At 35.1% G+C, this 26,694-nt stretch overlaps 1 protein-coding gene across 8 annotated transcripts in view; it reads right to left on the bottom strand.

Moving 5' to 3' along the window:
* Positions 1-22,133, bottom strand: part of NBEAL1 (neurobeachin like 1) — a 204,626-nt gene extending 182,493 nt beyond the window's left edge. For 6 of the 8 annotated variants that reach the window (XM_063093907.1, XM_063093951.1, XM_063093959.1 and 3 more), the window contains exons 1-3: positions 21,956-22,133; positions 20,846-21,117; positions 1,282-1,373 (exon numbers count right to left, since the gene is read on the bottom strand). In XM_063093907.1, the coding sequence (XP_062949977.1) occupies positions 1,282-1,373; positions 20,846-20,896 (143 nt within the window). In that variant the 5' untranslated portion in view covers positions 20,897-21,117; positions 21,956-22,133. The remainder of the gene's footprint in view (positions 1-1,281; positions 1,374-20,845; positions 21,118-21,955) is intronic. The other 2 variants (XM_063093915.1, XM_063093923.1) reach the window with 2 other exon arrangements.
* Between the last annotated feature and the right edge of the window lie 4,561 nt (positions 22,134-26,694).

The raw sequence follows: 26,694 nt of genomic DNA, 5'->3' as shown, positions 1-26,694 counted from the left end.
TTGCTATAACCAACTGAGCTAAATGGCCAGCCCTATCTTTTAATTCTATTTTTCCATGAACTGTTTGAAGTACCCTTGTACTAGGTCTTCAGGATAGCTTGAAATACAGAAAAGAACCTTATTTGGGAAGCGAGCTTGGGAACTGTGATAATGGGGAAAGGTGGTAGGTGAAGAATGGAAGGTTTGTACTTTCAGTTGTGCCTTTCCATAAAATGTGAATTCCTCCCCCATTTTATGATTTTTAAAGCTACTTTTAAAAAATCTGAACAATTCATCTTCTCTAAGATGTTTTCTAAGCCCCATTCTAAGGCTGGGAATAAAAATAAGTGCCTATGGTACTAACATGCCTATGGTATTAACAAAGAATACGTACGCATCTTGCCTTTGTCCCAGTTTCTTGGTACAGAGCTTTAAAAACCCTTTGACCTGAGTGACGGGAATGTCTTTTGTTACTCATAACAAGCCCCTTTGGACTACATCTGAGTTTATGTAAATGAAGTGACTTTTGGTGGGCCTTAGATGGTTTCAGTGGAGGGGCTGGCTGGCCACATCAGAAAGACCAAGCATTAGAGGGTTGGAACTTTCAGACTCACCCCCCACAACCTCCTAGGAAGGGAGAGGGGCAGAGACTGATCTCAACCACATGGTCAATGATGTAATAAGACCCCAATAAAACTCTGGACACCCAAAACTTTAAGAGTTTTCTGGTTGGTGAATACACTAATGTCCAGGAAGGGCAATATGCCCTGACTCCATGGGAAGAAGGCATGGAACGTCTGCATCTAGAACCCTTCCAGACCTTGTCCCATGTGTATACTTAATAAAAAAACTGTAATCACAAGTATAGTACTTTCTGTGAGTTGAGTCAGTCTAGCAAATTACCGAACCTGAGGGGGGTGTGAGAACTCCAGATTTATAGCCAGTTGGTTAGAGGTATAGGTGGCCCCCAAGACTTGGAACTAAAGTTTGAAGTAAGAGCACTCTTATGGAAGACTCCCTTATTTTTGGGATCTAGTGCTAATGCTGATAGTGTCAGAAATGAAGCTATAGGACACCCAGTGGTTAGTGTCTCAACAAGGCAGAGAAGAGGCTTCTAGAAGTCAAGTCTAGTATCACCAAGAAAGACTGCTGTGATCAATTAGCAATGTCTGCCATGAGAACAGGGTTATGCAGACATATCAAGAGGGCAACATAATTGCCATCTTGTAATATGTCATCAGTGAAATCTTTGTGCCAAAAAATGAATTCATTCAAGGGTAAGAAATTAGTATTTCTACATACCTGGTAGGCAGCTTTTCAAAATCAACATCTAAGAATTGTTCATAGCTAGAAACGAAAGTGTCCAACCATAGCTTCAAGTAATCTGGATCTTTCTGAAATAAGAAAAACATTACACTAGTAAGTATACCTGTCAGGAAAAAACATGCTTTCATATCTATTAAGCAGGTACCCAAAGCAATAATGTAAAACCTCTAAGTGATATTCAGGAAGACATATGTGCTATATTAAAATGTATATTAAGTATAGTGAACAATCAAATGGCTTCCCATGTCACTCAAAAGAGCTAAAGTCTTAACAATGTACTAAAATATTCTCAACAGTTTGCCCTCCCACATCACTCTAACCTTATCCACTGTTACTCTGTACTACACTGGCCTCTTGGCTATCCCTGAAACATGCCAAACATGTTCCCAGCCTACAGCCTTTGCACCAGCTGTTTTCTCTACCCAGAACATTCTTCTCTCAGATACCCGAATGGCCAACTCCCTTATCTTCTTCAAGTCATTCTTTAAATGACATACTCTCAATGAGGCCTACTTTTACCCCCTTCTTAAAATTATAAACCTTCTCACTGCTCTTTACCTTACCCTATTCTGTTTCCAGACCCATGGTCCTTTATCACCTTGCATCATACTCTATAATTTACTTATTTATTAGTTTATTGTCTGTCACTTCCCCTAGAATATAGGTTTTGCAAATGCAGGGACTTTTATCTTTTTGTTTACTGATGGATATCAAGCGCAGGGGGGGGAAAACAGTGCCTGGCCCTGAGAAGGTGCTCAATAAATATCTGTTCAATGAATTAATGGGAAGTGTAAAATGAATAAATAAAATAAAATTGGAAATGGATCATTAAGCTAAACATAAAAACTTAAACCAAAATCTTCAAGAAGAAAACAAGAAAATCTTTGCTACTAGTAACAAAGATTCTTTAGTTAAGACACAAAAATCATGAACTAAAAAAGAAAAAACAAATAATTGGTGTAATCAAAATTAGTAAGTTTCTACTCATTAAAACACACCATTAAGAACATGGGAAGTCAAGCTGAAAATATTCTCAAGGACTTGTATCAAGAATATGTAAAGATCTCCTATAAATCAGTAACAAAAGGACAAACAACTCAATTTTTTTTTTTTTTTTAGCAGCTGGCCAGTATGTACAACACGATTTTTAAAATGGACAAAAGGCTTGGATTCTCCAAAAAAGGGGATACACAAATGGCCAAACAGCATACAAAAATGGGTACAATATCATTAGTTATCCAGGGAAATGCAAATTAAAACCAAATGAGATACCATTACATACCTACTAGAATGGCTAAAAGTAAAAAGACTGACCTTACCGCATGTTAGTGAAGATGTGGAGTACTTGTAACTCTCATACATTACTGTAAGGGCATAAAATGGTATAATCACTTGGAAAAGAGTTTGAAGTTAAATATACACATACACAGGACCCAGCCATTCCTCTCCCAGAGAAATAAAACATATATCCACAAATACACATGTACAAAAATGTTCATAGGGGCTTTTTAATACCCAAAGCTAAAAAGAAACAAAAAATTCTATTAACAGGTTAATGGATAAACAAATTGTGATATATTCATGCAATGGAATACTATTCAGGAATAGAAATGAACTATTATTGATACTTGCAGCAACAAATATAAGTTTCAAAAACCTATCAAGCAAAAAATGTCAGGCATCAAAATATACACACTGTATGATTTCACTTATATGAAATCCTGGAGCAGGCTGTGGTGACAGAAATTATAGATCAATGGCTGCTTTGGGGAAGATTAACTGCAAAGTGGCACAAAGGAAACTTTCTTAGCAGATAGAAATTTTACATTTTTTGATTAAGGTAGTGGTTACACAAATGTTTGCAAGTATCCAAATTCATCACATTTGACATTTACAAATGTGCACATTTTATGGTCTATAAGTAACATCGCAATAAAGCTGAGTTGTAAAAAATTATGATCCCTCAGAAAAAAAAATTTTTAAACATTATCTTAAAAATGGTGCTCAACTTTTTTCCTTTGCTTCCTCAACACTTCTTTACGCCAGTTAAATTTCAACATGTGATTCAGGAGTCTTAGTTACTTAGTCATTAAATATCATTGCTTAAGCACTGCTCTTGGATAAAGGGAACTCAAGTAACTTATTTCTCTAAAATAAAAGCATTACACTATAAATCAGAACCTAAAAGAATGTTCCCAGAATATGTAAGGACTGCTGACCTTTTGTGTATTTGTTTTTTTCTATTAATATACTGCTCCAAAATCGGCTTGTAAACTACCACTATCTACATTATCACTGAGAAAACAGAAGATGGAAATATTTTAGAAAAAGAACTTGTAAAAATTTTCTCAAGAGTTTCATTACTTGCTTTTTACATTTCCAACTAGAATACCATTCATTCATTTATCTATTCAGGATAAAACATCAGAAATACAAGTATCTGGTGTTTTCCTTATTATTGTTTCTAATAAAGCAGTAAAAGACACAAAACAGTCACACAACACCATAAAGAATTAATGAATTTCTCTTCATATTTTATTTAGGAACTCTATAGTATTTAGTTCAATTCTAAAGGTCAGGGCTATCAAATGTTTGGCAAGCACAGAATTCTCCTAGGAAATAGTACTTAAATTGGAAATGTTTCATTTACTAAGTAAAACACAATTTTTTTGAGCATCTGCCATGTCCTAAGGAGTATAGCAGGCATTTTTTAAAATACATCATCCCATTTACTCCATACAACTATCCACAGGTTTAATTTTCTCCATTTTACAGTTTAGAAAAAAGATGTCCTAAAGATATATAAGTTGCCCAAAGTCATACAGTTAGAATTGACAGTCTGGGATTCATATGAATCCGATATGTGCTCCTTCCTCTACACAACTCCATTTTTGAACATTGTGCATGAATAAAATGGAACTCTGGGGGCAAAAAGAGGAAAGGGGAGTTCAGTAAGGATCAGTAAACTCAAGGCCATAAAGAATTTAACACTCATAACAGCCACATTCCATACAGCCTGAAACAGCCTTTAGAGGAGCTATACTGTGCTGCCAAAGGCCATAAAAAAAAGAATCTCCACATACCCAGAAACATTATTAACTGAATCTCAAGCTTAGTAACTTTCATGGTTAACACGAGTTTAGTATATTGAAATACCACAGTGTGGTCTAGCTCCACATTTTTACAATATTTATTTATTAACACAATACACAAATGTATTCAGTAGTGCATGAGCACTAGGGACAAATTACCTGGATTCTAATCCCTGCTCTGTCACATTCCTGAACAAGTCACTCTATGTTTGCATGTCAGTTTCTTCCTCTATGAAAACGAACATAACAATAATACCTACCTTACAGGACTGTTGTGAAAATTAAACAATGTAATATGTTAAGGGCTTAGAACAATGCCTAGCTTATAGTATATGTTCAACAAGTATTATTATTTTCATAACCTACTACGTGCCAAAATCAGGGAACTCCCACACAAAAAAAGGAATGTTCTATGCTATACATATTTTAACATTTCATGATCCCCATTGCCACCTGATTTTAATTTTATTATTTTCCTCTCAAATCTCTTTGCATGTACTAGCTGTTACTTCACTCTGAGCTATTCTTCATCTATAAAATGAAGATAACACTTCCTACCTTATAGGATTGTTGAGAGCACTAAATGAAATAAGATACAAGGCAGTCACCAGTACCAGGCATTCAGCAAATGCTCAACACATGCTGGACATCACTATTATTATTACACACACCAAGTTGGTCATGGTCCAATAGAAGAAAATAAGCAAAATAACTACAAAATCAAGTTTACTGATTCTGCACTCAAATATTCATCCAGTCATGCCATCTGCCATTGTTTAAGATAGATAGTCCTCCTTTTGGAAACCTCCTGGTCTCTGTAAGCTTCAATTTCTCCCCACACAGCTCCTAATGGGATTTGTCAAATTTAAATCCAATCATCTCCTCTCTCTTGCTTAAACACCTTCAATAGCTCCCTATTAGCAATGGATGAAGTCTAAACATTCAGACCTGTGCTGTCCAAAACGGTGGCCACTAGCCACATGTGATTATTTAAATTACGTTAACACACAGAGGGACTTTTATAACATCCACTCCCCTTTGGGGAGGCGTTAGAGGATAACGGTTTTAAGGGATCCATGAAATTTCACCCAGTTCTTAAGGTTACAGGATTTTTAGAGTCACAGGTAAGAATAGGGGGAACACATTACTTCCTCTGTGCAATGGTATTTGGATTATAGTATTCCTTCAGGTTTTAAAACTGTAAACTTTTAGATACATACATATATTTCAATCATATGTTGGGCAGCTCCCAACTTACATGTGAGTTGTAAAAGTTTAAAAGTTCATTTAAGTCACATATATTCATAATATATTTTCTAACACCCTACCAAAGAAATAAATTCCTCCCCCACACAAACATTATTATTAATGTCAATTAGTCTTTTAGCCCTCGAGTTTTTCTGATAGAACCTAGCAATTATAAAAAACACATAATAAGTACATGCCAACCATGTACCACCACAGACCATGCTAGACTCTATGGATATGAAGACAGATAAAATACAATTGTGTCCTCAAAGTGCTCAATGTTCAATATAAAAGAAAGTCAGAAGCAAGTAAATGTAAGACAGCACGAGAAGTAAAATAGTCGTGAAAAGTACCAAAATAATAAAAAGAAGGATGTTATTGATTCTGTCAAGGGTGGGGATAATAGAGCAGCAGAAGCCCTCAAAAAGTTTTCACAGAATTATAAACCAATATTCTCAAGGTGAGAGGGGTGTAGAGGGGGAATTCCAAACAGACAGAAAACAGCAAGACATGTTCAAAGATGTACAATACTAGTATTGTTCCAGCATGGAAATAACAGAAAGCAGTGGGACAGTTATGTAGGACTACAAGACTAGAGAAGTCAGCATTTCCTAAGCAAGTATCTTACCAAACACTGTTCAGTTGGATAATATGATTTGAAAAGAAAAAAAAAAAAAAAGAAAGAAAGAAAAATCTGGTCAGTTAAGTTTGAGAACCACTAGATAAGAAAAATTAAACAAGATTTTTAATAATATATAGTTTTTAAAATGAAACATGTGTGTGAAGGGGACTGAAAAGGGTGGATATAGTATGAAATTTCCCAAACACATATAACCACAAACATTTTCATCCTAACTCAAGTTCATAAGCCTTATCAAAGAATTAACTTTTTATTTGGTTGATCCTTTCCATTATGTTTATTTCATTAATTTCTGCTCTTTCTAAAAACATTTTAGAAAAAAAATTTCAAACATACATAAAAGTAGAGAATGGTATGATGACTCAGCTTCAACAATAATCAAATCATGACCAATCTTCTTTCACCTATATCCCCTATCCTCAATTGTGTTATTTTGAAGAACACCTAGATATCATATCACCTCATCTGCAAATATTTCAGTATATATCCCTAAATGTACCTTCTTAAAATATAACAATCTTATCACATCTGAAATAATTAGCAGGTTCTCAACATCTGCCAAATTTTGCTGATTTGCTCATAAATGCCTTTCTTTTTCAACAGTTTAATCAGATCAGGACACAAAGTCAATATATTGCAACTGGTTGATATATTTTTAACTCTTTTTAAATCTATAGGTTACCATTACATCTCTTCCCCCCACCCCACCCCCAATCTATTTGTTAAGGACTTGTGATGTAGAAATTCTCACATTAGGGATTTTGCTGACTGCATATCCTTGCATCATTTAACACATTCCTAGGTCCTCTGTATTTCCCATGAACTATTAGATTTAGAGGCTTAATTCAGGTTCAATTTTTTGGAAAAATACTACAGAGGTGTTATTATACATGTTCTTCAGAAGGTATATAATATCTGGTTATCTCTTTTTTGTGATGTTAGAAGCTAGTGATCATTACCTAGATCCAGTATTTTATTATAAATTATTTCTGCAAAAAACCCCTTACAACTTCCTTACAATATCACCATGATTACTAGAAAGATTTGCAAAAGGAAGAGCTATTTGTTTTCAGTCTCACTTCCAGATTCTCAAAGTATATTCAGATACAGACTGTTTATGTCATTCATCCCAAGATGTTATATAATGGATAGATTTATTAAATTTAAACCTATTCCTTATACATGCCAACCTTCTGATATAAGTATATTTCCCGGAACAACTGAAAATAAATAAAATAGAGAATTTTCACATTAAAAAAACTACAACAATTTTCAGATGACTGAAATAAGAAAATGTGTTGTAGTCATTGTAGTTTTTTTAATGTGAAAATAGAATTTTGTAGTTTTTTTAATGTGAAGATAGAATTTTGTTCTTATCTTCTTAAATGGATCATGTATTTGTCATATATTCCTGCATAACAAATTACCCTAAAATTCAAAAGCTTAAAACAACAAACATTTATTATTTAACTGTTCCTTAGGGTCAAGAATTCAAGAGCATATAGATAGGTGGTTCTGGCTCAGCATTTCTCATAAACCTGTAATGAATATATCAACTGAGGCTGCAGTCATATCAAAGCTTGACTGGGCTGGAGGAACCACTTAAGAGCTGACCCACATGGTAGCTGGCAAGAGGCTTCAGTTCCTTACAAGATAGGCCTCTCCACAGAGCTATTCACAACAAAGCAGCTGGCTTCCTTCCTGAGTGATTAAAAACAAAAAGAAACAACAAAAAACAGGTGGAAACAACAGTGTCTTTTACAACCTAATTTTAGAAACGACATATTATCATTTTGCCCAAATTCTATTGATCACACTGACCTATCCTGGCACAATGTGGGAGGGAACAAATAATACTGTAAATACAAGAGGCGGGGATCTTGGATGCTGACTAGTCACAAATGACTACTTTCAGCCTTTTTTCATTTCTAACTGTAAAGTCATAAATTTTCCCAAGTAATGCTATAGATGCCCCCCATTCTAAAATGTACTTTCATCCTTCAATTCAAAAAATTAATTCTAATTTTCCTTTATTACTTGTTCTTCAACCAAGGTTTATTTTTAAAGTGTATTTCTTGCTTTCCAAACATATATATGTATTTAATCTTCTTGCTATCAATTTCTTCCTTAACTATATTCTGGTCAAAAACAATTTTCAGTCATCTGAAAATTGTTGAAACTTGCTTTTAAGGTCTATTATATTATTTTTTATAAATGTCTGTATGTGCTTGAAAGGAATTATTTTGGGTAAGAACGTATTACATCAAGTTTGTTAATACTATTGTTTAAATCTGCATCTTTACTGATTTTTTTTCTGCTCTATTAACTACTGACAAATGTGTGTTTTAAAAAATGACTAAAATTTTTTTGAATAGAAAAAAACCTATTACTTGCATATGTTCATTTCTCTGTAGTTCTGTCAATGCATGCTTTATTTACTTTGAGACTTATAAAACGCAAATTTAAAATTGTTCTATTTTCCCAGTGAATTGAACTCTGTTTTGCTAAAAATGGCTTTATTTTACCCTCATTTTGGAAAATATTTTCACTTGGGTGGAAATTCTAGATAGGCAAGTCTTTCCTTTATGATGTCAATCCACTATCCTTTCTCTTCCATCACTACTGAAAAAACAACTATTTATTTAACTGCCGCATTTTTGAAGACAACCTTTTATTTCTGTCAGTTTTAAGATTTTCCTTCTCTTTGGTGTTCTGCAAAACCAGTAAGGTTTCACTATGATGTATCCAGGTATGGATTTTGTTTCATTTATCCCCCTCGACATTCACTGGAATTGTCATATCTATCAATTGTTTTGCATCAGTTCTGAAAAGCTCTCACCTGTTATCTCAAGTATTACCTTTGTTCCATTCTTTATTCTCTCTGAGTCCCATTCTTTATTCTCTCTGAGTCCCATTAAACCTTTTCACACTACCCTCCATATATCTCTTACCTTCCTCCCATATTTCCCATCTCTATGACTTCCCAGGATGAATGTATTCAGAAAGACTTCTTGTGACCTGTCTTCTAATTCTCTAATTCTCTTCAGCTGTCTAAATTAATATCAACTCCATTCAATAGTTTTTAATTAACATTTTTGGTTTGGGGTTTTTTCCCCAGATCTAGACATTCTTTTTCTTATGTTTAAATGTCAGGTCTCTCTTTTCACATTTCTATGATTCTAAGATACACTGTTAACATTTTAACACCTTTGAAATTAAAATGCATCTTACAATTACCCTTAGAAAAGTAGCTGACATATTTGTCATTGCCCATGCATGTGCAAACCTGGTAATACGTGCTCATATTGATGTCCCTTCTCTAGATGTACATGCATATTTGTTAGTATACATGTTGAGTTTAACTGCTGTTCAAAATGTTTTCAAAAAAATTATACTATAACTAGGCAATAAAAATGAAGTTATTGTGTACACAGAAAGGCATGAAAACAGAGCAGCAGGGTATAATTTGACATTAATGAAGCAAATATTTATTATTGTAAGAATATTCACAACTGTATGTTTTCCTGTAAAAAACAGATAAGTGTTTTACAAACTTGAGAATGGGAGATACTCTCAAATCGATGAAACTAAAGTACACGCAAAGGATTATCTATCATATGACAAGCAGTGCAAACGGAAATAAGAGAAACTGCCAAATCCCTAGGAAAAGATGAGAGAAATTTCAAAACAATGAGAAATGATCATTGGTATAGTTAATGACCATTCCTGATATGGTCAATTCATACAATTCATATATCATGAATTATTAAGTAGCAGTTAAATTGTCAGCATTTTTTCTATGTGTTACAGAAAGAAATCATACATCTTATAATTAATGTCTCAGATTCTATGAAATATAGAATCTTCAAGTAATCTGAAATATGTTTACTTTATAATCTGTGCCTTCTAAGATCAAGTATGAAGACTTTCCTTATTTATTTTGTTTATTGCTGCTGGTTCCCACTCACAGCACTTTTCCCTGAAGTCCCATAGTGGAGAGGGAGAGTGAAGTGGGCTTGCTTCTAGTTCATCCTTATGCCAAAGGTGTAAGCATTAGGGTTTATACGGAATATCTATTAGACTTCTCATTCTAGTTAGTCCCTTGTCTTTGACTTCTGTCATCCATTAGGCCATGAAAATTCAAGTTCACCCAGCAAAAGTGCCTTCCATTTACCTTTGGCATGCCTAATGATTGCCTAAAACATCTGTTTCTACTTATCTACCATCCATTCTTTAAAACTTTGATCAATGCTACCTCTTCCACTACCATCCCTGATGACTTCATCCATCCATCTTGCCTTCATTTTCTTGTATCTGGGGCTACAACCTAAGTGGGAAACTGACTCCAGGTGGAAAAGAATACCCTGGATCAAGTCACAGTCAATCATATAGATCAAAGCAAGAATTTTGAGGGAAGGAAAGCCTGTCACATCCAGGAAAGGTTTGGAAGCCACTTTAACACAAAAGAAGCAATATTTATGTATAAAAATAAGATTATGTATAAAAATAAGAGATTTATGTATAAAAATAAGCTTAGAATACACCAATTCCTAGTAAGAAAGATTTCAAATTTTACTTTAGATATTCCTTAAATTTTAAATAACCATCCTTTTAGACAACTAATGAAGTTTGAAGTCTGATGAATATAGTGTAGAAAAATCACACAGGACTTGAAAAGGCCAACATCTGCAATGTTAGGTAAAATATGTCTTGTTGCATAAATATTGTATTCATCTTAGAGTTTCACACAGGGTGGCCTGGTAAAGAAATTTCTGGTTCAAGTGTTTTGGGGAAGTCAGACAAGTGATCAAAGGTACCATTGTGATGCAGGATATTAATGGTGGGGGAGGTTATACACGTGCGAAGACAGGGGGTATATGAGAACTCTCTGTACTTTCTACTCAATCTTGCTGTGAACCTAAAACTGCTCTAAAAAAAAAAGTTTATTAATTTAAAAAGATTAACCAAATGAACAAAGTAGGAAAACATAAAATTCAAGTGATGAAATGACAGTAAATAATATGTGCACACAACAGGTACTCAATAAAAACTAGGTGAATTGAACTAAAGGGAATTCTTTAGAAAATAAAAACATATCACTATGTATGTATTAATTAAATTAAATGTATTAATATGTATATATTAATATACATATATAAATTGACACTTATTGAAAGGAGTTTAAAAATTTATAATGTTCAAGTTTCATGTGAGGTTAAAGTTTTTCAAATTTAATATCTAAATGATTTGTTGTAGTAAATGCAATTAATTTACAGTCTTTTTAACCACACCCATAAAGTACTTTAAACTAAAAGTCTCCAAATAATGAGATTTTGAGATACTGACTTTTTGCTTATCTATGTCTTCTAAATTTACTACAATGAATTTGTATATCTTAAATAACAACAAAAAAAGCTCAGCATAAAAGTAAAACATCATTACTACTTTTTCTTATAACAAATCTAATTAGAAAGTCCATATATTTTCCTCCCTAAAATGAAGTTCATTCACTAGAGAGGATAAATTTTAAATTTGAACTGACAAAAATCCAAAGTCCAAATTACTCAATAAAAAAGAGGTATCAATTCACCACATAATGACATCATAAATTAAAACAATACACAACTTTCCTACTGTTCAAATGTTTAACATCAGGAAAGATTATGTAGTCATTAAATTAAATGCATCGGACAAACTTACTTTTTTTTTTTTTTTTTTTTACAAAGGCAAACAGTTTGTTTTGAAAGGCTTGATTGACTTTTGTGTGAAATGCACGTATCAGGTAATGCTTTGGTTCAACCTGAGGAGATATCTCTACCAGTTTTAATCTAAGTTGAAAGACATAAATTAAAGGAAAGTGTTGATACCCCTTACATATAGGTAAGAACAAGTTATTTTTTCATATTTTAAAACACAAAGACACACAAAATATATGAGCAGAGCTCCCCATTTCCTTTACTGAAAAGGAAGTGGTACATTATGAGGTGAATTCTATTCTTTTTAATAAAAACTGATGAGGGATGAGGAAGCAAGTGTTGCTAATCTTTGCCTGAATTCTGATACCTTCAAAGGATTCCATATATGGCTATGGCAGATTTCATAATTACTCTACATAGTTCCTCATATCTTAATAGATTTTCGGTGACCAGAATAAAATTGTCACAAAAAATGAGTTGTATTTTCACAAAAGAAATCAAGTTTTTGTCAACACCAAGGCCTCTGAGTATAAACAGAGAAAAAGCAAGTTAGTCAGGCTGAACACTAATATTCAGACACTACAAGACATTAAACCCTGATCTATAAGCATTTTATGTACATCTTTAACAGTGAATTAAGTGCATAAGACTGGCAGGTTAGCTCAGTTGGTTAAAGCACAGTGTTATAACACCAAGGTCAAGAGTTTGGATCCCCATACCAGCTAGCTGCCAAAAAAAAAAGAAAGAAAAGAAAATTAAGTATAGCATCTGATTCCAAATGTACCTACTTAAAATCCATAATGAGGATTCTAATAAAGGAGATTGAAAATTGTAACTACAAAATACTGTACCAATAATTAAGGCAAGTAATGACTGGTTCTTTGCAATTATGTAAAGTCTTAATAATATCATTTTTCTGGAACTTAAAAATAGTCTAACTATCCACATCTTAACAAGTACATATATAAAATTATTCTTAGCAATTGTATAATATATTCTAATAGTGTAAAGCATGCAATATTAGAAATATCATGAGTAGACCTAGAAAAAAATCAATAAAGAAATAAAATATATACCACTATAAATTACATTGGGCTGGCTGGTTAGTTTACTCAGTAGAGTGTGGTGCTGATAACAACAAGGTCAAGGTACTGGCCAGCCGCCAAAAAAAAAAAAAAAAATAAGAACATAAACTACATTGATCTATGACAAAGTGTTTATACATAAAAATATACATGAGGTCTTTTTCCTACTAAAATCAGGAGCAAGACAAGCATGTCCCTTATTTTCACTACTACAGAATATCATGTTGGGAGTTAGACAATATAACTACACAAAAGAGAAACATAAGCAGAATTAGAAGGAAAGAGGAGCCCCCACTTTCTATAGGGGACTTTCTAATGCAGAAAACAGGCTGAGGGAGCTGCTCAGTCACAAAAAAAGTACGTAGTCTCTGATTCCCTTTTCAGATGTAGCAAAAGGAAAATTATAAAAAAGGAAGAAACTCCAAGAGCAAGAGTGGCCTGGGTAGCTATTCCCAAGGAACAGAACTGAATCAAATCAAGCAACAGTCCTTCCCTGAGGGTAGAGGGCACCGTTTGCCCAGAGTTTTCAGAACTGTTATGAACCAGTGGGTCCTCTGTGCCTCTCACTCTTCCCCATTCTAGAGAGTCTTTATTGTGGCATTTCTCAGTTTCACCACTATATGTTGGGTTTGTGTGGGACAGATACGGAATAGTGTCTTCTGAGTTCACAGGTCTCAGTATCAAAAGAAACCACAATTGGACTTGATGTATATCATAAGCTCCTGTGTTTTAAGAATGATTATCATGATTGGATGCGAGTTTTGGAGTTCTTGAGATGGACATCAAGTATGAGGGTACTTCAAAAAGTTCGTGGAAAAACAGAATTAAAAGATAATATGGGGCCAGCCAGTTACCACAGTTGGTTAGACCACGACGTTACAACACCAATGTCAGGGGTTGGGGGGGGGAAATAGATAATATGAATCTTTCCATGATCTTTCTGAGGACTCCTCATGTATTCTGCATATGTAAGGAATATGAATGATTACGACAAACAAAGCACACTGTGACAGATTGGATAGAACTGGTCCCAATTCTTCACTCCCTTGCAGTAAATTTGCCATGTAATTTTGCAAATGGGAAAAGGAAGCTGTAGAAAACGCAGAGTAACAGCAATATCTCAGATATAATAATTGATCAGGGCTTGTGATTCTGAACCCTAGGAGTTATAAGAAATATTTTCAGTGGTCCATGAGTTCCATATAGAATTTTTAAAGCTTGTATTCTTATTTCTATTAATTTTTAAATTACTTTAAGTATATTAGGGATGACTACCCTGCAACCAGTATTGTTATTCTATTTCAGAGGTCATATTTGCATTGGTGCCAAGTGATCATCAGTGACTGCTCAATTTGTAGAGCAGAATTTTTCAAATTACAGATCTCTGGAGTTAGAGATGAATTCCTGGAATCTTAGAATTTTCAGATGCTCTACAGCAGTGCCACACAAAATCTGGTACACAGACCAATAAAGGTTCTTGAGCAGTTTAATACAAAAATCTAGAGGAAACATTTAAAAACTTTAATAGCAGTTTATTTTAAGTCTGTTGAATTTAATAATTTTAAAAATTAATAAAATGGGGACTTGTATTTTTAACATCTTTTCCCATTCTTTTCAGAACTGCCTTTGCCAAAGCCATCAATAATTTCTGAACTGTCAAATCCAATGTATGTTCTCAAATGTTTTTCCTGACTGCTATGCTGAATCTGACATTGCACACTACTCCCTTCTTTATAACATCCCTCTGCCTTCTGAGGCAATCACTCATTCCTGGTTCTTCTCAAACTCCTTACAAACTCTTCCTCTATCTTCTTAGGATAACGCTCTCTAGGACTTCCTGACTTTTACCTTCTTCTCTTCTTAGACTCATATAACTCTCCCATAACTGCCAAGATAATTACTCTCAAATCTTAATTTCCAACATTGACCTCTCCTCTGAACTCCAGACCCATATATATGGGGTATTTGCACTTAAATTTCCCTCAGGACTGAAAACTCAGCATGTTTAACTGAAAACCTAGTGATCTTGTACTAGCTAACTCAATGAATGGAATGTCTAAGTATCAGCTTCCAAAACAAAAAAACCTGAAAATTATTTTAGACTCTTCCACATCTACACATTATGCTCCATGTCTATACATCAAATGCTATTGATTCTACTTTCTACAGGGAAATTTAAATTTTGATACCCAAAAGGAAAGACTAATAAGACATTTTCACACATCTTAACTTCTCAGAGTAGTACGTAAACTCCTCAAGTCGAACCACAAAGGTAATATTTATTTTCTAAGGGATATGCCCAGGTCATTGATATAAAATGTGCATTTTTTGCTTTCATACCTAACTTCCTAAAACAAACATGTAATTGGTAACCACTACTGTTAGACTGTAAATTACTTAAAGTCAAAGAACATTACCTTCTTACATACAAAGTCATTACTAAGCCATAGATAATCAAGAGCCATTTTCACACTTTGCATATACCAAAGACTTATTAACTGTCAGTTAAATCATAGCGGTTGATGTGTATTGGTCCATCTTACTAAAAGCCTTAGGATTAAAATCAAAATTGAACCAGTAAATTGATAATTTTCTAATTAAAAGAATATTCATTCACTCCATTTTTTTGTACTTGCCTTATCTGAATAAAATATCTCTAAATTCTATTTTATTTATGAAGCAAAACTTAAATTCTAAAAAGGAAGTTTACTTTGAGCTCACTGCAAAACTATCTATTTCAGTCATATTCCAGATTTAGCAGGACAAAGGGCAACGGCAGGAAATGGAGCATCACCAAGGTCCAAAACAAACTTGGTTTAGAATAGGGGGGGAGCCCTCAAATCATTTTAAGATAATTAAGCACTATGCCTGAAAGCAAAAATAAACAAGTACAGATTAAAAATTATTTAAGCCATTCATGAGCACAGCTTCATTACTCCTGGTAAAAAGAGAATATTGTTCTCAATTTTTATAGGATGTAAAGGCAAAATGGAAGTAATCTTGACACATACCCCCTAACACACATATATTTACAAAACACCAATAAAAACTACATTTTTATATTTCTTACTCTTAAGGTACATTTAAATACAATCAATTCATTGTTTTTCTCAACAACTTTGAGAGATATGTAAAATAGCAATTTTTTCCATTTGACAGATGAAAAAACTGATAATATAAAAAAACTAGGTAACCTGTGTTCAGGTCCTTAAGATCAGAAACAGAACTGGGACTTAAAAAAAAAAAAAGTTAATGGCAAAAATGAACTTTGAATTTCAACCTACATTGCCACATTTCAAAACGCCTTGCTTTTGAGTCACTTTGTATCTTTTTACTCAGTTAATGCATTTGATACTTTACGACAGACAGTACAAAAATAGCTTAATCTTATCTGAGAATTTTACTCTTCTACTTATTCTGGCAACCAACTGCAGCACTCCCAAAAGACTAAATGTCTAACAGAAATACATTCTTATGCCTGTCCATGGGCAGCAGTTGAGATAGCTAGCTTACGATACATGTCTTTTTTTATGCAAATATATGAATTCCAAAAAGTAGTGTGATAACATAGAAACAAAATTGTTCTCAGCACTGTTTCTCTTACCTTAAGTATGTTAAAGAAATAATGTCAAAATATACAGTGAGTAACACTGTACCTACTATGATAAACTAAAATCTCTAGACATTAAAAAAAGCCATTTTGCCTTCAATACTTAAGAAAAATATGCTCGGACAAGTAGTCGTTAACTACTGAACTAAAATCCAAATACAAGAGTAAACCTTTCAAATTAATGTTTAACTTATAAGAGCTATATGAAATAATGCACTGTTAAATCCTTGACCCTGGGTGGGAATGACCATTTGGAAGCAGAAAAGTTCAGACTACATCATTTGAATTAGGAGTCTTAGACTCTGGTAAAAGAATATACACAGCAGAAATTTTAGGTGATCAAAAGTTATCTTGCCTGTATTATGTAATAACTACGTAAGGTTAAGAATATAACCTACATAAGGTTAAGAATAACCTATTAGAAAGATACATGTTTCTAACAATGCAATTAAAGCCTATTCCTAGAAGGAGAAAGCAAAAACTTAGACCTGAAAAGTTTGGTAACAAAACAAGTTGCATGCCACAAAGAAATGATAAGTATGTGAAGTGATGGATATGTTAATTAGCCTGATTTGACCATTCCACAATGTGTACATACATCAAAACATTACATTGTACCTCAAAAAAATAGACAATTATTATTTGTCAATTAAAAATTAAATTAAATTAAAAAACAAATCAGCAAAGTTTTCTACCCAAATTCTTTTCAAGTACTGAGTTCAATATGTAGGAATTCATCTGCTAAAAACTGAAACTAGCAATTTATTGTAATTCTACATAAAGAATTTTAATCACTAGTATTCAGGCTTGCAACCGAACCCAGACTAAATAGGTGGAAAACATACTCATATATTCCATTAACATTCCTTTGACCAAGCAGTTTACACAAGAGTTATTTCTTAAGTAATCTTGCTACCTATTACACCTAATAAATTTCTATAATGTTCTGTGGCAACTTTTAAAATATTACATTACATAGAAACACTGTGATGGTACATTAATACCGACCTATTGTTAATACATTGTGGAATACTTGTGCCAAGGTTAGGCAAAAATGGTGGATATCTTAACTTTACCGCCCTGAAGCAGATCTTCCAAGTTCAAATCTTCAAAGTAGTGTTCTTTAAACAGGTATGTACACAATGTTTTGTGTAGACAGCAAACCAAGTAAGGCAGCAAAACGGTAGACAGTTTAAATTTTAATCACTAAAGAGGAATTCAATACTCAATAAAAACAATTGGTCACCTCAGGAGGATGCTAGTAAATCAAGACATTGTTCTGAAAACGGACAAAGAATCAAACATGTACTCTGCCTGTCTTCCCTTTTAGGAACTGTCATCAAAGACTGATGAAAGGACATTTCTCTATGTGTTCTACTAATAAATTAAGAAATGACAGAATTAGAATATTATAGTTTTGCAAAATCCTAATGAAATAATTAATGCTTATAGGCAAAAATCACTGATGGCCACAACACTTATAATTATTCTAGCCTTCCTCACCCAAAATAGAAGATGAATCAGTCAAGCCTCTAGATCTGCCACTTCATAGTCACCGGAGGAGAGAAACAATGAAATAAAATCAAGGCAATTCAATTAGAAAAATTCAGACTATAGAAAACTCTAAGGTCAAAAACTGGTTTCTTCAAGGAATAAAATAGAATGGTGAGGGGGAATCTACAAATTAAAAGGTTTAACACACATTTTAAACAAACTACAATGTATATACTTTGTTTAAATATTAAGTCAAATAAACAGTGGGAAAATAAGAATATTATGACACTAGCAGTAAAATTTGAACACTGACCACATATTTGATAATTTAAAGAACTGTGTTCTGATTGTTTTTAAGATTTCTTATTTTATAGATATACTTTAAAATATTTATGAATAAATCATAAGTTGTCTGTGATTTGCTTTAAAATAATTCAGGAGTAGAGATGGGGAAATGGAGGGGTATAGATGAAACATGACTAAACATGAACTGACAACTGTTGAAGCTGGGTGACAGACACAAACGGGTTCACCATAATATCTTCTCTACTTTGTTCATGCTTGAAATTTTCCATAATAAAAGCTTAAAAAGAAGAACCAAAATGTTCTATACAACAGTCCATGGAATAATGCCAAAAATTTACTTATATCTCAGAGGCCAAAATAAACAAACAAATCTTAATGTTAAATTAGACAAGCATTCTCTCTATATACATGCACAGACACACACTCTTACTCAAAAAATGAGAAAACAGACCCAAAGAGGTAAGTCTTGTTCAAAGTCACAAAACAAAACAGCAGCACAGCCAAAACTAGACTCTACAATTGCAAGCCCAAAGAGAGGTCTAAGAACTCTTGGAACTAAGTCATAGAAAACATTTTTATAAGATCTGAGCAGTCCTGAAGTAGTCTAAAAGCTCATCGAAAGTGTTTTTAAAGAAAGGTCTTAAGGTTTGTCAGTCTTGTGGGGGTGGGAAGGAAGTCAGATGGTTTGAAGGGTTAAATGGTAGAGTGGGAGCAATAAGGCTAGAAAGTATAGAGAACTGGGTATTTGGTAACCATCCTCACTAGGGAGAAGAGTTAAATCTGTCAGCTATATTTGGTAGCTACCTGATTCAAGGTGTCTGCAGAAGACAAAGTTGTCTAGCTTACCTACAAACTGATGAAACATAAACTCACGATTTTAAATAACTAATGATTGAAAACAATTGAAAAAAATTTCAATCTTACTAAAAGCACAAATTATTTAAATCTTAAACATAAAAATAGGATTTATCTTCCTGTCCAAGAAGAGATCCAGTGTCTTTCAATACGCACTATGTCTCTTAAATAATATATTAAATCTACCTAGAAACAACATAACTAATTAATAAGACAATGTAACTCCATTTACCTTTGTCATTTTAAAAACAGTGAAAGCTAGTATGTTTGATGTATTTTTTAAGAAATCATTTTCAAACTCCTGGTGATTCATGATAAAAATTCACTTTAATTTTTGGCTAACGTGTTAGTAACTATTTTCAAGTGTCTGGTGAATTGGATTCCTTTCTCTATTGGAAGAGTTGTCTATTTTTAAAAAGACATTTCGCATTAAATTACACAGGACCAAAAGCTATTTTAAAAATCCATATTATACACTTCAAAGTATATGTCCTTTAGTAATTACAATAAATATCAAACCAAGAATTCAAAAAAAATTCCAATGTTATCTCTAAAATGTAATACTATGGATAAATGAGATCATTATTAAAGAATAATTCGCTTTTAAAAGAGCTGAAAGTATAAAAAAGGAGCCTGAAGGAATAACGCAGAAACAGAGGCTATGACTTGAGAACCTCACCACGTAGACTTAAATTAACTTAAATAGTAGATTAGGGGTGTTTCTCCCACCCTTGCCAATATCTTCAAAGTAGTAATGCAGCTTCTCACTTGAAAAACATGTTTTGTAGTATCCTCCTCAATAACCAGAAACCAAAGCTATCATGTAAAAATTCACATAAAAACAAGGAGGGAAAAGAAAATTATTTTTGAACGACAAAAACAAAAATATTAAGGAGTCATACGGAAAAAAGCAAGGACTTGAGTCATGCAGTGCTGAGTTCCATGCTTAGCTCTGCCACTCACTATTCATTTAACCCCTGCATCAGTTTTCTCATAAGTAAAAGGAGATAATTACAATGAGCACCTCACAGAATTGTAGTGAGGATCATGAGACAATGCTCATAAAGTGCTAACAACAGTGGCAACCACATAGTAAGCACCTCAATCAATAGCCTTTTTATATAATTTAAAATCTTAATTATGAGAAAAATCCTTAATACCCTTCACAAAAATGTTTTTATCCTACTCCCACTTCGTGGGAGAAAAAGAAAAGCATAAACAAAAATAAAAATATTTTATTTTTTTCTTAAGGGCACAATTTTACTTAAATAACTTTGGGATCACTGAAGATAAGTATCAAATAAAAACCACACCCTACAGTTTTTAACAGTATGCCATTATTTGTGTATGTGTTCAAACCCAAAAAAGTAGAAACAGAAAATCCCTTAAGAGTTAAGTTCGGGGCTATTAGTATAAATAATACATTATCCATTAAATAAAGTGATAAAAAGGTTGATCACAAAATTTTATAATAAAGTATTTTTAAACATAGAAATAAAAACAGAAGCAGTTACCTTTGTACAATAAAGCATCCAAAGTTCAAAGAGCCTTTCTCTGGATGCCATTCTGGCTTTCACTCTGGCACTTTAATTTTTCCTCAAAAAAATTATGTTCAAGACCACAGCATGTTCATTTTATTTTCCAAGTTTTTCAGCTGTTACAGTAAAGCTCAAAGCAGTAGGAAAAAGAAAAAGAAGTGAAACAAATGGGCTGTCTTCAGGTCAATAAAAGGCAGTTTCAGCAGTTACCATATCTTCATCATTGGTAGTTGGGCAATCAAGTAAATCTGTGAAAAATACCCAAAACTTGTTAGAAAAAAAAGGCCGTATGAAAAAATCTAGACTTATCAAAAAAGAGGTTTATCTGCTTCACCACAAACAACTTGGCCAGACTTTTACATTGACTAGATTTCAGAGAAACTTGTGTTTCGGGGAACACATCACAGCTAACAACACAATGTCACATCAATATAAAGTCAGAGAATCCTCTAGAGCAGACTCATAAAGATGAATACTGTACTGAACCAAAAAGGTGTCCGATGTAATAAAGAGCAAGACTCCCCTCCCACTCTCATTTTCTATAGACATAAAGAAAAAGCACATATTTCGAGGACATATTTTAAAATCTCTTAGAATGTTCTAGTCTGCTCCTTAAAAGTAGTTGGGAGTGTTTGTGGTGTTGCAGGGTAGGGCGTGGGGGGAGGGAGAGAGGCATTCCTGGTTTGTTTAACAATCCTCAGGGTGAAAGTCAACCTGCCTACCTGGCCTCTCTACCTCTCCATCCAGGAAGAAGGAAGGAGCCCGCACACACCAGCAAGGAAAACCACCCGGGAAATCCTCCAAAGTGTTTTTAGGGATCTTTACGTTCCCTCCTCGCATCCCAGACAAGCGAAACCGAGGAAAACTTAAGGTGGGCCAAGCTGACAAGAAAAGCCTCAGAAAAGGGGCAACGCAAGCGTGGCGTCTCCCGCCCGACCTGCGATCCACGCCATCCCGACCGCACCGGGACACGCCCGGGACCGCCTCGCCCCCTCACACCCACCCCTCACTCCACGGCCCCTCCACCACCCAGGCCCCCGGACCCTCCCACTTCTCGCCACGCGGCGCCCTCTACCACCCGCTTACCCTCACCAGGCTCACACTGGGGGCCGCGCCACCACCCGGCCGCAGCCCAACTTGCTTCCCTCGCCCCCTTCCCTAGGTGAAGCCGGGTGTCACCCCGCAGGCAGGCAGGCGGGCGGCAGAGGGAGGCGGGGCACAGGGGCCGGGCGGAGCCAGGGGCGGGACTGCCCCCTTGGCTAATCATCCCGGACGCTGAAGATTTACCCAGCCCTCCGGCAGCAGCTGTTCAATGGCCGCGCAGCTGGGGAGGGCGGGGTAAGCTGAAGCCCCGCCCCACCATGCTTGCGCAGCCGCAGTGGGCCAGGCTTCGGGAGACCTTTGCGACCGGCTCCCGGCGGGGCGGTTCGGGGTAGCCTTCCCCCAGCTGGACGTGGAGGAGGACGGATGTGTTGACGTCTACGCCCCACCCCTGCTGGGAACGGGCCGAGGGAGCTTTAGGCTGGTGGCGTCATTTCCGCGAATCATCTGAGGGCGGGAACCCTTTGGGGATAACTGAAGGGGATTTCGTTTTGATTTATTTATAGAAGTGGGATTGATCCTGGGAGATTACGGTTTAGTAAAAATACAACACACACACCCGCCAAGAAAAAATTCTTTTTCCTAATCGTGTTTGTGCCTCGTAATTTCGCCGTCGCCGAATGTCAAGTACAAATATCTTATTCTGCCATCACTGAAGGCTTCAAAAGGGTTTTGCTCTTTCAGGAAACGAAACAAAAGGCAGGCGACAACATTTACTAACTATGGACAAATTTCAGAGGGTTTTTGTTTTGTTTAAAGGAGGAAAAATGCATAAGATTAGTCACTATTGTTAAACCTAGACATTTAAAAAAATTTTATTGTGAAAATTTTCAAGCATGTATAAAAGTAAACTAGTATAATGCCTCATATAGCATCACTCAGCTTCAAAAATGATCAATTGGTGTCCCATTTTCTTTCATCTACAACAGTCCGTAAACTTTTCCTGTAAAGACCCAGATAGCTAGTGTTTCAGGCTTTGTAGACCATCCTGCTTGCAACTTGCTTAACAAAAATCAAAATAAGAAATATTTTGTGATATGTAAAACTTACACGAAATTCAAGTTTCAGGGTTCTAAAGTTTTATTGGAACACAACCATACCCATTTCTTTACTATTGACAATAGCTGCTTTTGCCCCACCATGGCAGAACTGAGTAGTTGCTTACAAACTATGCCTTTAATGTTTTTATATTTTTACATTCAACATTTCTCGTTGGTTGCCTAGCAGGCATGTGAAATTTAACATGTCAAAACTTGGCAGGGGGCCGGGGGGGATACTCTTCTGTGGGATGCCCAACTTTAGTCATTAGCAACTTCACTTTTCCAGTTGCTCAGTCCAAGAACCTAGGAAGTGTACTTACCATCTTTCTCATGTACTTCACATCCAATTAATCTTTTCAGCTGTATCTTCAAAATATATCCAGAATCAGACCATTTCTACACATCACCATGACCACCCTGGTGTGAGTTACCATTAAATCTTTTCTGGATTATTGTAATAGCCTTCCAAGTTGTTTCCCTGCCTCTGGCTGTGTACTCTCCACCACTCACGGATTATTCTCAACAAATCAAAGAGAGTGATCTTTTAACACAGAAATAAGATGTCACTTGCCTGCTAAAAACCCTCCAATGGTTTCCCATCCCACTTTAAAAAGCCTGCAAGGACCTACTGCATTTTCTTTCCACACTTTTCTCTCTCATATCTCCAACTATTCTGGCTTTCTCTTATTTCACTCAAGACATATGACTTCCTTCTTGCCTCTCAAATGCACAAAGCACTCCATACACAGGAATATTCATATGCTGGAATGCTCTTTCCTCAGATGTCCGACATAATCTTCAAGTCTCTGCTCAAGAATCACCTTATCCATAAAGCATTCTCTGACCCTTCCTTATAAAACAGCAACATCTCTTCCTCCTTACTTTATTTTTCACTGTAGCACTCATCAGCTGACATATAATTTGTCTGTTGTGTGTTCCCTCCTAGTAAAATGTAAGTGCCATGAAAACAAGGAATATATAGTTCACTACTATATCTTCAGGTCCTCGAACAGTGTCTTACACACAGTAGGAACTCAATAAATATCTGCAGACTATATAAATGAAAGAAACCACCTATTTCATTATACGTCTTTATATTGTTTCATCTCCAGTTTTCCTAAAAACTGTTACTTCACAGCATGTTGGACTCTTCATAAAACTAGCATTGTAAGACATCAATTTAATCAATCTATAAATTACAGCAAAAAGTAATAAATGTGTTGTCTGTAAACAAAGGTTGATAATATTGTACACATTGATTCTAAAACTTTCAAGTACATACTGATCACCTAGAGGTCTTGTTAAAATGCTGATTTTGGTTCTGTAGGGCTGGGATTCAGTGGGTTAGCAGTGTATCAAGCTCCCAAGTGATGCCAATGCATCAGCAGATTCACAGTCCACACTTTGGACATTAAGGTTCCTACAGGTATTAGAAAATACATTTTGCTTTTTTTGGAGGTAGTACGGATAGATTTTCATTTTCTAGTCCTCTTGTGACTAGTGACACAGATATTGATCAGATGTAGTCTGTGGCTGTGACACAAAACCAAACCAATTGCTGACTGTAGGCACTGAATCCCCAAGCAAGGCATTATTGGAGTTATAGCTAGAAAGAGATGAATACATCATCTAAAATGTCTCATGGCTGCCGCTACTGGGATTCAAAGGATGGCAGTGTTTTGCTTTGGAATAGGCCTCAGCTGTGCCCCTAGGTAGGTCCCTCCTTTCTGTCTCATGGGAGATCTCAAACTATGCACCGAGAAAGAGAAAATCAGGGAACTTGTTCATATTGTCTCTGGGGAGTCTGCTAGTTGATTCTCTTTTCCATCTAATAATTCTACTAAGGCTAGTGCCCATCAAACTTCTGTTAATCGAGGGAAAAATACCACACGTCCTCACACATAATGGGAGCTAAGAGAGAAGGAAGGAAGGCAAGACCACAGTGGTGCATTGGATTTGTAAAGAGAGAAAACAGACCTAGAGTTGCAGGGAGGCGGGGGGATGGACGAGGGGAATTGGGGAGAGGACGAGTGGCGGACATGGGGAACAATTGCATTTTGAGGTGTTAAGCATGCTGATAATATTGATCTGATCACCACATCTTGGGCACAGGTGTTGACCGTCAGCTCTGTGCCCCATAATATCTCCTTTCCCTTTTCCTCAGACAAATACACACTGGATTTACAGTAGAGGATTGAGCAGTTCTTTTGCTGAAGGGTTCAAGTCCTCCGAAGCTACAAAGAATAAGGAGAGATCAGGAGTTATACCTTCATGTAGTTCATTCTTTCCCTTGTACCACATACAAGGCAACTATCACAGTACCTCACTGCATGGATTTAAATAAGATGTCTCTCTCCTGGACAATCCCTAGTTTCCTAACTCTCCCAATTCTGTTTTCCTTCTGCCCCTCCCCAGAGTCCTATCTTTAAGCCTTTCCCCTCCATTATCCTCACAGGATATGTAGTTTATATATATACACACACATAATTGAATATCCTGTTGCTGTTATTATTTTGAACCAATTGTTATCTATCAATTAAGAATAAGAAAAATACGTTTTTTTATTTGACCTTCACTATTCCTTCTCTGATGCTCTTGCTTTCTTTAGGTAGATCTGAGTTTCTGACCTACTTATTTTCCTATTCTCTGAAGAACTTCTTTTAACATTTCTCACAAGACAGGTCTAATGGCAACAAATTCCCTCAGTTTTTGTTTGAGAAAGTCTTTATTTCTACTTCATTTTTAAAGGATATTCTTATAGGGTAAAGAATTCTTGGTCGGTGGGGATTTTTACTCAACACTTTAAATGTTTCACTCCACTCTCTTCTTGATTGCATGGTTTCTGATGAGAAATAGGATATAATTTTTATTTTTGCTCTTTTACAGGTAAGCTGTTTTATTCCCTCTGGCTTCCTTCAGGATTTTTTCTTTGTCTTTGATTTTCTGTAGTTTGGAAATGATAGCCTAGGTATAGATTTTTTTTTTTAGCATTTATTGGTGTTCTCTGGGCTTCCTGAATCTTTGGTTTGGTGTCTTTCATCAACCTGGGGAGATTCTCAGTCATTACTGCTTCAAATAATTTTCTTTTTCTCTTCTCCTTTGGCATTCCCATTACATGTTATACCTTTTGTAATTATTACATAGTTCTTGGATATTCTGATCCTTTACTCCATCTGTTTTCTCTCTGCTTTTTCATTTTGAAAGATTCTTTTGACATATCCTGAAGCTCAGAAATTGTTTCCTCAGGCATATCCAGATATCCAGTCTACTAATGAGCCTTTCTTCAGTCTACTAATGAACATTATTTCTGTTACAGTGTTTTTTGATGTGTAGCATTTCTTTTTGATTCTTTCTTAGAATTTCCATCTCTCTGTTTACATTGCCCATTTGTTCTTACATGATGTTTACTTCATCCACTAGAGCCTTAGCATGTTAATCATAGTAGTTTTAAATTCCCATTCTGATAATTCAAACATCCCTATCATATATGAGTCTGGTTCTGATCCTTGCTCTGTCTCTTCAAATTGTGTTTTTTACCTTTTAGTATGCCTTGTAATTTTGTACTGGGTAAAAGGAACTGCAGTAAATAGGCCTTCAGTAATGTAGTGGTAAGGTGTGGGGGGAGGAGAAGCTTTTATGGTCCCATTATTAGATCTCAGTTTTTTAGTGAGCCTATTCCTCTGA

This window comes from Cynocephalus volans, chromosome 1 (assembly GCF_027409185.1).
Source record: "Cynocephalus volans isolate mCynVol1 chromosome 1, mCynVol1.pri, whole genome shotgun sequence".
Taxonomy (NCBI): domain Eukaryota; kingdom Metazoa; phylum Chordata; class Mammalia; order Dermoptera; family Cynocephalidae; genus Cynocephalus; species Cynocephalus volans.
The sequence above is the reverse complement of the archived record's forward strand: the minus strand, read 5'-3'. Positions and strand labels throughout refer to the sequence as shown.